The sequence below is a fragment of the Pristis pectinata genome, chromosome 6 (assembly GCF_009764475.1).
Source record: "Pristis pectinata isolate sPriPec2 chromosome 6, sPriPec2.1.pri, whole genome shotgun sequence".
Lineage (NCBI taxonomy): Eukaryota > Metazoa > Chordata > Chondrichthyes > Rhinopristiformes > Pristidae > Pristis > Pristis pectinata.
The window spans coordinates 81,128,210-81,141,441 of record NC_067410.1 but is presented as its reverse complement, the minus strand read 5'-3'; the positions used below and the strand labels follow the sequence as shown (position 1 = coordinate 81,141,441).

Here is a 13,232-nt window from a genome sequence, read left to right as displayed (position 1 = left end):
TGATTTTCCATCCCAAATTGCCCCAATTAGGAGTCATTGAAGGATGAGAAGTCATGCATAGGCCAGACTGGATAAAGATTTCTTTCTCTGAAGGACATTAACAAATCTGATGAGTTTTTACAACAATGTAGTAATTTCATGTCTACTGTTATTGCGATTAGCTTTTATTTTAAATTACAGATTTTTAAAAAATTACTTGTATTTAAATTCTCCATCTGCCATTGGGGGGGTTTGAACTCCAGCTTCTGGATAAAAGGTTCAGAAATCTAGCTGCCAGTCCAGTAATTTAACTACTGGACTACTATACCCTTGCAGTGCAAATGTTACAAAAGCTTGTTTATTAACAGGTGCACCAATATTTTCTGAGGAAAAGTTAGAAGTAGAGTTTATTCAATAATGTGGGAAATATATTGATAAACTGCATGCATATAACCATTACCACTTATGTATTTTGATAGTAATTTGTGTTGCACTGTTCTTTGCTTACTTTAGATGCCTCAGAATGAGACAGTTTGTAAATATTGTGGAGTTAGTTATCTGATACATCATGAATTCAAATTAATGGAAGAAAAACTGAAAGCAATGGAAGCAGAATTGGAATTTTACCGTGACAGTGTAGCCCGGGAAAAAAAACTGCAAAGAGAGCTTTGTTCAATCAACCAATGTATGGAACAGCTGAAAAATGATAATCAAGAGAAGAAAGAAAGGTTGGTACATAGTTTAGTTTGAGTATCTTTTAATTTACAAAAAATATTCTTCTGGCCTAACAATCCATGCAATAGCATTGTATTGGTTTAATTTTTCCCTTTTACAGTAAGTGCCTTGTGTTGTCCCTTACCAAGAAGATAATCTATACTCCCCATAATTGCCATCAGTGCTGCAGTTCATTTGGGAATGACAAACGGTGATTTCTATAGGAAAACTCTGACTGCCTCTTTTTTAATTCTTTTTATGCTTGTACCAAGTATCTGGTAACTGGCAAACAACATTCCAGGTTTGCAAAATTTAATCGTTAGTTTGAAGTGCATTTAAATAGGCATTCTATTTGGGGAAGGGATATTGCCTTTACAAAACCACAAATGTCAAAACATTTCTAAATGATACAGAGAAAATATTTTGAAAGTTTGTAGTTCTGGTCGCTGAACTACAGGAAGGATGTCAGTAAGATTGAAAGAGTGCAGAGGAGATTTACAAGAATGTTGCCGGGTCTTCAGGAGTTGAGTTATTAGGAAAGATTGAGCATGTTAGGACTTTATTCCTTGGAGCGGAGAAGAATGAGGGGAGAAATGATAGAGGTTTATAAAATGATGAGGGGCATAGACAGGGTTAATGCAAGTAGGCTCTTTCTACCTAGATTAGGAGGGATAAGTACGAGAGGACATGGCTTTAGGGTGAAAGGGGAAAGGTTTAGGGGGAACATTAGAGGGAACTTCTTCACTCAAAGAGTGGTGGGAGTGTGGAATGGGCTGCCATCTGATGTGGTAAATGTGGGCTCGCTCTTAACTTTTAAGAGTAAATTGGATAGATACATGGACGAGAGAGGTCTGGAGGGGTATGAGCTGGGGGCAGGTAAATGGGACTAGCCGAATAATGTTTCAGCACAGACTAGAAGGGCCAAATGGCCTGTTTTCTGTGCTGTAGTTTTCCTATGGTTCTATGGTTCTAAGACTTTACTCTTATTAGCAACACACATCAACCTTAGTTATTCTGTGTGTACTGTTGATCATGAAATTATTGCCCTCACTAAGAGCTACTTTCTGAACTTGATATTCACTAAGGATGGGCTGTTTTCCCTGGAGTGAACCAGGCTGAGGAGTGACCTGACAGAGGTATATAAAATTATAAGAGGCATAGATAGGGTAGGTAGAATATTTTTAAGAGTCCTAGAGTTATACAGCATGTAAACATGAACTTTGGGCCAACTTGTCCTTGTTGACCAAGATGCCTACCTGAACTAGTACCATTTGCCTGCGTTTGGCCCATAATCCTCGAAACCTTTCCTATACATGTATGTGTCTAAATGTCTTTTAACCATAGTAATTGTACCTGCCTCTGCCACTTCCTCTGGCAGCTCATTCCATATACCCACTACCCTCTGTGTGAAAAAGTTGCCTTTCGGGTCCTGTTTAAATCTTACTCCTCTGAACTTAAACCTATGCCCTGTTAATTTTAGATTCCCCTACCCTGGGAAAATGACTGTGACCATTCACCTTATCTATACTGCTCATGATTTTATGTACCTCTATAAGGTCACCTCTCAGCCTCCTATGCTCCAGGTAAGACAGCTGCAGCTTATCCATTCTCTCCTTCTAACTCAAGTCCTCTAGTCCTGGCAACATCCTTGCGAATCTTTTCTGCACCCTTTCCAGATTAATGATATCCTTCCTAAAGCTAGGCGACTAGTACTGCATTCAGTACTCCAAATGGGATCTCACCAATGCCTTGTACAACTGTAACATAACATCCCAACTCTTGTATTCAGTCCCCTGACCGATGAGGGCAATCATACCAAAGACCTTCTTCACCACCCTTCACTCTCCAGGGCCCTGCCATTTACTGTGTAATTCGTGCCCTGGCTTAATCCTCAAAATGAAACATTTTGCACTTGTCTGAGTTAAATTCCATCTGTTATTCATTGGTCCACTTTAATAACGCATTGTAAATAACCTTCTTCACTGTCTACTATACCACCATTTTTGGTGCCATCCGCAAACTTACTAAACATGCCATGTATATTCTTATCTAAATTGCTAATATAGATGGCAAACAGTAGTGGAGCAGCACTGATCCCTGTGGCACACCACTGGTGACAGGCTGCCAATCTGAAAAAAAACCCTCCACTATCACCCTCTGACTCCTATCACCAAGTCAATTTTGTATCCAATTAGCTAGTACACCCTGTGATCTAACCTTCTAGACCAGCCTACCCTCTGGGACCTTGTCAGAGGCCTTGCCAAAGACAATATAGACTATTTCTACTGCCTTGCCCTTGTCAATCCTCTTGGTTAGTTTTTCAAAAAACTACTTGTTTACCCACTGTTAGGGACTATCAGGATTTATGGAGTTATGTGGATAGCAGGCATGAATACAAACAAGAACCAGTATTCAGGAGAAACCTGTTCAAATGTAAATTACAAGCAGTAATTAGTTTTGAAATTAAAAGGACAGTTATGTAACCAAACAGTACTGTCTCCGGAGCACAGGGTACCGACCCATAGCAGGAGGCTGGCTGCCTCAAGAAATATGGTTTGTAAGCGGATATGACCATGAGACATTCTCTTACGCATCGGCCAAATGTGAGACAATAGGGCTATTTTAATTAGCTGACATCATAACTTAACCTTTAGTTATTTTGCATTATAGTGACTGAGATCAAGGAAGCTTACAGACCAGACTTATTTTGTTAATTAACACATTTAACCATGGCCATAGACATATTTGCTCTGTCTAATTGTGATATCTGTGTACCCAGAGAGTCGGCCCTCACAACACTAATTTTGGGTGCCTGAATCCTCTGTCCTCAGAAGCTGTTGAGGCACAGACAGAGACCATCCAAAGTCTTTGTGCCTCAGTGGAGTCTCAGGCTGCTCTAATCAATCTCTATCTGCTGTCACCTGGAAGCAGACCGATGTTCTATACAAGCAGAGAGCTGATAACTGGAAGAACTTTGTTGTATTCAGACAGCAGACTGCTACCAGTTAGGCAGTGAACTTCTGTGGTATAGGTCAACTCTCGAGCCTGCTCAACCTTTTCATTAAGGTCATGATTGATCTAATTGTAACCTCAATTTTGCATCCTCACCTACTCTAGATAACTTTCCACCCCCTTGCTGATCAGTAATTGGAGCAGGACCTTTCTGCCCTTGAGCTCAAATCCTTTTGCAATATAGACAGATACAATATCTTCTTAATTACTTGTTGTGCGTGCATGTTAACTTCCAGTGATTAATGTAGAAGGCCACACAGATCCCATTGAATGTCGCCAGCTCTAAGTTTTTAAGTGCTGATCTTTTTAAAGCTATGAAAGTAGTGGATTTGATGAGCCTCACATTAATTGTATTTACTTCAGAAATTTGTGTTATACTGGACTACTATTTTAGATACGAGTGTATGTCTTGGGCTACATATAAAAAGCAACATGTTTAATTTCATCAAAGCACAGCCAAGTCCTCATTATCAGAATCAAGTTTATGATCACTGACTTATTTGACATGAAATTTGTTTTGCAGCAGCAGTACAGTGCAAGACATAAAAATTACCATAAATGACAAAATAAATAAATAGTGCAAAAAAAAACGAGGTAGTGTTCATGGGTTAATGGACCATTCAGAAATCTTATAGTGGAGCTTCCATACCAGGCTGTGATGCAACCAGTCAGAATGCTCTCCACTGTACATCTATAGAAATTTGCAAGAGTCTTTGGTGACATACCAAATCTCCTCAAACTCCTCACGAAGTAGAGCCACTGGTGTGCCGTCTTTGTGATTGCATCAATGTGTTGGGCCCAGGATAGATTCTCCAAGCAGAACAACATGTTTCATGGGCCCCAGAGATCAGTACAAATTCAAGTCATAAATTTGGCAAATTTTTGATACAATAACTATTCATGAACATATACAAATAAATGTTAGAAAGCACCAACATGCACATCCATGCTCATTGTACCTTTTAGAGGTTCAACCTTGGAAACTACCCTTGCCAGTTACAATTGATACCTTAAGAGGAAAGGAAACGAAAGAAAAATTCAAACAGACTCAGGAAAAATTCAGTGAATTTCCTCTCTGACTGCTTAAATCAATCAAAGTTGCCGCAGAAAACCATTGAGTGTATTTTCATGTGGAGTGCATCATGTGAAATTTGGCTGAAGTACAGAAATTATCATACTTGGCTTTACCTGGTGCAAAATTAATGGTTTCTAAATATCTATAATTGTCCTTGAAGCTATATACTGGGAGATTTCATACATATGCAATTATGTTTCAAAAGTGATATGATTACAGAAATCCAGTGATTTATGTCAAATCAAGTCTTGCTGAAGCAAATTTTAATCATGGTAAATATAAAAAAGTATAATTTACAGGGAAACGCAGTGACTTAGCTAGTAGAGCTGCTGCATCACAGTGCTAGTAATTCACATCCAATCCTGACCTCCAGTGATGTCTGTACGTTCTCCCTATGACTTGTGTGGGTTTCTTCCCACATCCCAAAGATGTGTAGGTTTCATAGATTAGTTCGCCACTGTAAATTGTCCATTTGTATGGGTAGGTAACCGTACAGCACAGGAAAATGCCCTTCGGTCTACAATACCTATGGCAACCATGATGCAAAACAAAACTAATCCCATCTGCCTGCTCATGGTCCATATCCCTCCATTTCCTGCCTGTTCATGTGCCAGTCTAAATGCCTCTTAAACATTGCTATTGTGTCTGCTTTCAGCCCCTCACCTGGCAGTGCATTCCAGGCACCTACCACTCTCTGTGTAAAAATAAAAACCATGCCTAGTAAATCTCCTTTCAACTTTACCCCTCTCATCTTAAAACTATCTTCTCTAGTATTTGACATATCCACCTTGGGAGGGGAAGAAGACTCTATCCACCCTATCTATGCTTCTCATAATTTTATTTACTTCTATCAGGTCGCCCCTCAGCTTCTGACACTCCAGAGAAAATAATCTCTCAAAGTTAGGTACAAATCAAATGGGCTGCTATGCTCTGGCTAAGTGTCTTGAATGTGGTTAGAGCTGTACTCATCTGGGCAATTGGAGAGGCACATCGTACTCCTGATTTGTGCTTTGTAGATAGTGACGAACCTTTGACAGTCAAGAGAAGAGTTACTTGCTGCAGGATACTCAATCTCTGATCTGCCACTATATTTACATGACTGGTCTAGTTAGGTTTTTGGTCAATGGCAATTTCTATGATGACTCTGCCGAGGTACTGATGATGGATATATCATTGAATGTCAAGGGTAGGTAGCTAGACTTTTACTTGCAGCTGATAGCTATTGCTTTGACTTGAATGGTGCAGATATTAGTTGTCACTTATCAGACTATGCCTGAATGTTGTCCAAGACTTACTGTATGCACGTATATGTTTCATTTTCTGAGGAGTTGTGAATTGTTCAATCAACAGCAATCATTCTCATTTATTATCTGTAATGGAAGGAACAGATGAAGATTGCTGAGTTAGGACTTTGTCCTGAGTTGCATCCTAGGCTAAGAAGATTGATCACCCCAACCATTTTCCTTGGTGCAAGATATGACTACTTCCGGTGGAAATTTTTGCCTTTGTTTGCCAGTAACTTGTGTTTTACCAGAGCTCCTTAATGCCACACTTAGTCAAATGCTACCTTGATCTCCAGGACAATCACCTCACCTCGCCTCTGGAATATGGTTCTTAACTTCTCTTCTGTTTCCTTCACTCTCTGCTCTAACAACAAATGAAGGAATCTCATGCACGTCATTGTCAGCAATATTCAGACCAGCCATTGAGTTGTCTCTGGTAACTATCCTTTCTTACCCTTCTTTAAATCCTCTAATAAGGTGTCCAATCCTTTCATAATACCAAACCAGCTACTACTGATATCATGCATTATGGTGATGAAGATAATCTGTGCTTACTTTAATTGACACAGTTGACCTCCTTCAATGTCTCTCTGTTGTAATCCTTGTTTCATTCGTATCATTCATGTCCATACGGTTGTAGGAAGAGACTTACAATAGCTTCTCTTCCTGTTACCTCTGAGAGATCTTCCACCACCCCCACCCTTCCGCCACATAACTGATTATGGGCCCCGTCAACAATGCTACCCTTCAGTAATATCATGTGAAAACAGCTTCAGGTTGTGCATGTACACTGACATCTGGCTCCACTGTCTCCTTTGGCTCCCCTATGAAAATGTTGAATTGGTTGTTCAACATTTCACAATTTAAGACCAGAAATTTCCTCAATTTAATTATTGGGAAAACCAAAGCCATTGTTCACGATCCTCATCACAAATTCTGTTCTCTAGATTGCATCTCCAATTGTTATCCCGGTAAAGGCTGAAATAGTGCCAGTGAATTTGCAGCCTAAGTTTTATATTTGACCCTGAGATAAGCTTCAGAACACATATCCTTGCCAACAGTGAGGCTGCCTCTGTAACATTGTCTGATACCAACCCTGTCTTGACTCATCTATAACTTAAAATCTCAGTTACCTCAAATTTTTACTGTCCCATTGCACACCTGCTTGGCCTGCCTTATATTTCTCTCCATCAGCTTGAGGTCATTTGAAACTGTTCTGTCTATTTTCACCCATCATTCCTATATTTGCTCTCATTTAAGCAATACATTGATTTAAAATTTCACCCATGTTTTCAAATACCCCTAACCTCCCTATTTCTGTAATTTCTTCTAGCTGCATAATCCACTGAGCTATTTAGTCTGAGTGTCCTGATTATCCCTGAATATAGTTCTTGCACCTTTGGCTCTGTGCCATCAGCTGCCAAAATGCTAACTCTGTACCCCTCTCTACTTCCTTGTCTATCTTCCAGAAACTCCTTAAAACCCATCCCTTTAACTAAGCTTTTGTTTTTCTGTCATAATATCATCTTAAGTGCTTGGCATTATTTCTTGATTGATAATGTTCTTATGAATTTCCTTATGATGTGATGCTGTGTCAAAGGCACCAAGTAAGTGGAAGTCATTGCTGCAATATATAAGTTTATTAAATAAAAATCACAGGCATTCTTTTTGTTCAAAGTATTCCTTCATTCTCTATCTTGCATGGTATCGTACATTACATTTCTCATATTTTTCAGTTTGAACTTGTTGAGTGGACAACTTGCAGCTAAACAGAAAGAACTGGAGGACACATTCCTGAAAATGGAGGGTGTTTCAGGCCAGCTTATAGAAGCCCAGCGCCAACTAAAACTTGTCAGGTAAGGAAATCAGTAAAACTATAAACAATTATTGAAATATTGGAAATTAAAACATCACTGAAATCCACAGTATCATTATGTTGCTTGGAGAATCCATGGCATGTGAATAAATAATCCGGATAGCATGACAGGAAAAAGGCAGCAGATGGTTAACAACTGTTTGGCTGTTTTGAAACTTTCAAACAATTATAATGTCCCAGCAAGCATGCAGATTCTTTTGGTTTACAGTGGATAAGAGGATCAAACAAAACAGGTGACACATTGCATGCTTACAGCATCAGCACAAATAATTAAAGGCAGCAGTTTCCTTCACAAAATCAAAGTATTTGTGTGGGTTCATGGACATGTTGTATTTTTGTTATATTGACACAGGCCATATTTTTACTTTGAACATACTCAGATTTAGGTTTGCTTGAGGTGGGAGTGTTGAATTCCTTTAGACTGACTATTTGACACCATTGTGTTTATGTAATTGAGTTTAAGTTAGCACCACATTAAAATCTGGCGTAAGTAAATTAACAGAAAGGAAGCTGTCTTTGATCTGAATCAATATGACATTTCACAGGGAAAGAACAAAGCAACAAGGACACATTGTGGAGCAAGCAGCCACTTTCCTTCAAGGAATAAGGATTGAGCTAGCTATGCTTAAGGAGGATGTAAGGGGCAATCTGATGATATGGGACCCTTTCAGCAAAACTTTGGCACATTGCCTGAAGGTCACTAACAGTTCTGTACAGATGGGTGAGTGTAATGCTGTTTTTGGTTCTAAAACATTAAAAAAAATGGTTCATGGATTAGTAATAACTTTCAGTAAATGGTAAGCATTTTATACCCACCATATTTTATTAGTGAAATGAATTAAACAAAACTTGGACACAAATTGATCATTTTGAATTAGAAAATATACCCTTGAGAGCTCCTTGTGCACATGCTGGATTTAATCACTTTTCTTCATTCAGGCAATATGATAATGTTTTTATTATTGAACTTGCAAAGTTAGCTAATACAGTGTGGGATGAAAACCCTGCAAAGAATACAAAATAACATATGTATTTGCTTAAAGAAAATTAATGTGAAGTTCACTCAAAATGAATTTCTGTAGTTCCTCGCTTTCAATTGACTTTCACTCCATTGATATTTTTCATTTAAATTGGAAAGTGTTACACATTGTTGATGCTACAAAACACAAAGATAATTTCAAGTCCCTGTTGCCCTGTTTGCATCTAAAAACAGATTAGCAATAGAGCTAATTCTGCAAACAGACTTGAAGCTTGTTGCTTGTGTCTGCCTGCTTCAATTTTCAGATTGGATCTCTGACCTGGTGACCAGAGCTCCAACGGGAAACAAACAGGGCCCTCGTTCATGAGTGCAAATTGAATCAGAGCTAATGATTGTAACCGGAGTGTCGGATTAGAGGATGGATCAGTTGGTGTAGAAGTAGATGTGATGTGTACAGAGAAGGTGGGGAAGGATAGGCCGGGGACGGGGCATAAATGCAATCAGTTAAGTGGATTGAAATGTGAATGTGAGAAGTGTTAAGAATAAGGGTGATGAACTTAGAGCATGGATCAATACATGGAATTACGATGTTGTGGCCGTTACAGAGACTTGGCTGTCACAAGGGCAGGAGTGGCTGCTTGAGGTTCTGGGGTTCAAAGGGGACTTTATAGGAGACTGAGGGGTGAGCTTATAGAGATGTATAAAATAATGAGAGATATATATAGAATGAATGCACACAGTCTTTTCCCAGGGAAAGGGAATCAAAATCTGGACGGCATAGGTTTAAGGTGAGAGGGGAAAGATTTAAAATTGACTTGAGGGAGAACTTCTTCATGCAGAGGGTGGTGCATATATGGAGTGAGCTGTACATTAACAACATTTAAAAGGTACTTGGACAAGTACATGGATATGAAAGATATAGAGGGATATGGGCCAAATGCAAGCAAATGGGACTACTTAGATGGGCATCCTAGTCAGCATGGACAAGTTGGGCTGAAGGGCCTGTTTCTATGCTGTATTGCTCTATGACTCTATTTGAGAATGTTAAAAGTGGAGGGCAAATGAAAGAATCCAACTAGCTGCATCTGTACCAAGATACATGACTGCTTAGAAAAACTTCAGAGCACCGTGGACAGCATGATTATTCCAACGCCATCTGCAGCAGAGCTTCATTTGACAATAGTACACATACCTTCTCTGATGGATGTTCTGAGTTGTTTCAGCATATCATGTTAATGGCTTGAAAAAATCATAACACAAAGCTTCAGTTATCTGCTGTAGAGATGCACTTTATAATATTGAGGATTAAATAGGTTTATCCTATTTCTTTTGTGCCCTAAAAATCTTTTGAAACATGTGAGACCAAGGAAAAAAACACCTGAATGTATTATTGTCTATTGTTGATGATATTGGGTGAAGTGCATTTCTGAGATGAGTATATTAGGGAATAGGCCTGTGTCCACATGTTTAAGTGAAAAAAATAATCATAAGAAAGGTGGAGAGAAGGAGACAGGAAAGTTATTGTGAAACTCTATAAAGCAATTGTTAAATCACAACTAAAGTTCTTAATACAGTTCTGGTCATCACACTACAGGAAGAATAGTACTGAAGAGGGTACAGAGGAGACTTATGCCAGAGCTAAGGAGAGATTGTCTTGGCTAAGGTTGTGTTCTTTGGAATTGAAAAGACTGAGGGAAAATTTAATCAAAGTGGATAGAATTATAAGAGACCTAGATGAAATTAACAGGATGGATATAATTTCTTTTGTGGAAGACTTCAATAACGGGGGGACATAGACTTAATGCAGTTGATAAGAGGATTAGAAGAAAATTCAGGAACTACTTTTTCTCCAAAGAGTGGTCAGGTGTCAGGAACTCAGTCTGAAGGGTATCAGTGTAGAAATCCTTTCTCATTTAAAAAGAGTGTTGATGAGTACTTGATGTGAAGTATCCTGCCCAAGCTGGGATGTCTGAACTGTTCTGTTTGGCCAATAAGGATGTAATGGGCCAAATGCTGTGCTGTAATTTTATATGATTCTATCTCATTGATTCCAGGTTGACTAACAAAATTCCTTTCTGTACTAGGTTCATCAACCTTGGTTTACTGCCTGGTCTCTGTGTATTGCTGGTCATTATTAATGTCTGAAAACAGAAAATATGCAATACTCTCATATGTTGCAGTTGCTTTCCTTGATGAACTGTTGATTGCAAAATTTGATATATGGCCCCTTCCATTGCTAGGAAGGAACCAATAGCAATTTGAGGCTGTGATGACCTTGATACAGGCTAAACCATCCAGACCTACTCAGAGATTCAGATAAGTGCTTCTTGATCTGTAAACATAGATTACTGTGCAGAATAATAGGTTTGGATAATTTTGAGGAGGTTGTTGGTGTGAGTGGATGATTTAAATATTCTAATAGTAGCAAATAATCCTTGATATTTGACATTTCATATACTTTTACATATGAATTATGAATATTGTGAAGCATTTTCTGATTTTAGTTCAGTTTTTAGTCTCCCTCTATGGTTGACGATAATATCACCACTGAATATCAGATTGTTGCTTCTCAGACAGTCACGGATTTCATTTCCTTGCGAGATCTTTTGTCCATAGTCTCCAGACTTGGAGTTCCAGTCAAGTTCCAGTTTTCCGGTTGCAACAAACTCACTTTCACCATAGATTCCAATCCCTCTGTACCTCCTTCACACACCAGGATGATCTAACATCTTTTCACTTCTTCCACAGACAGGCCCAACCAGCCCTCTTCCACCACCATTCTCCTTGTTTCAGTCCTATTCAGGCCATCTTTCTCAACTCTTTTTTTCATTATATTGATGGCTGTATGGTGCTTCTTCGTGCAATCATGTGGAACTCGGACATTTCATTACCTTTACGACCAATTTCCACCCTGTTTGCATGTTCATGTGGTCCACTTCTGATTGTTCCCATCTCTTTCTTGACAACTCCGTTTCAAGTGGTAGTTTAGCTACCAATATCTATTATAAGCCCACGCACACGCACAACTATGTCAACTACAATGCCTCCGACCTTGCATTCTCTAAAGATTCCATACTATTCTCTTAGTTTCTCTATTTCCATTTTATCTGCTCTGATGATGAGACTTCTAAACATTTGTGCATTTAGGATGTCATTCTTTTTTCCTAACTGTGACTTTCCCTTCACTCTAGTTGACAGAGCTCTTAACTGTGTCTCCTCTACTTTCTGCACCTGCTTTTACCCCTTTTCCTCCCACCAAAACAATGATAGGGTTCCCATTGTCTTCACCTTCCACAGCACCAGACCCCACATTCAATGCATACTTTCTGCCATCCCCAACTAGACACACTTTCCCCTCTCTCACCATTCAACTTTGCAAAGTGATCATTTCCTTTGTTATTTCATGGTTCATTCTTCCACCCCTACCTCCTCTTCTTCTGGCACTTTACCAAGCAATTGTTCCTTTTACCTCTTCTCTTCCCACCATCCAAGGAACCAAACAGTCCATCCAGGTGAAAGAGCAATTTACTTGCACTCCTTCCAATTTAGTGTATTGCATTCAGTGCTCATGATGTGTCTCCCCTACATGTGAGAACCCAAACATAGATTGGGCAACCCTTTTGCAGAACACCTGTGTTCAGTGTGCAGAGGTGATTCAGAGCTGCCTGTTGCATGTCACTTCCACAATGACTTTTCTGTCTTTGGCTTCTTGCTTTGCTCCAGCCATGCTCAATACAAGCTTGGCACCTATCTTTCTCTGGGTATTTTATAGCCCTAAAGACTTACTATTGAATTTAATAATTCTCTCTTTACAAATATTGTTGTATCTTTCTATTTCAACTTGTTTTTTTTTCTCCTTTTATCTCTAACTGCTGGTTTTCAAATTAACTGTTATCTTGACAACCACTCTTTTTCTTAAGAGATTTTCCCAGTAATCACTGGAGATACAAACCTGTCCTTTCACCTATTCCTTTCTCACTATCCAGGGATACAAGTAATCCTTCCAGGTGAAGTAGCAATTCACTTTCACTTCCAGTCTAGTGTACTGTAGATGTGGCCTCATCTACATTGGAGAAACCAAATGCAGATCAGGTGACTGGTTTATGGGACACCTACCTTCAGTCTGCCGAGGCAGCTTGAGCTTTCTCTTGCCATACTCTGACCTATTGTCCATGGCCTTGTTATAACAAGGCCATCATATGTTGAGGAACGGTACATAATCTTGCATCTGAGCACATTGCAATCTTCCAAAATCAATGTTGAATTCCATAACTTCAGGTAACTCCATTTTTCTATCTAGATCAGAACTGGCCA

General features: G+C 39.1%; 1 protein-coding gene across 1 annotated transcript in view; it reads left to right on the top strand.

Annotated features, from left to right (window-relative positions):
• The window catches only part of lekr1 (leucine, glutamate and lysine rich 1), a 105,811-nt gene that overhangs the window by 38,639 nt on the left and 53,940 nt on the right, over positions 1 to 13,232 (top strand). The window contains 3 exon segments of the mRNA XM_052018402.1: positions 493 to 707; positions 7,800 to 7,919; positions 8,485 to 8,660. Of these exon segments, the coding sequence (XP_051874362.1) occupies positions 493 to 707; positions 7,800 to 7,919; positions 8,485 to 8,660 (511 nt within the window).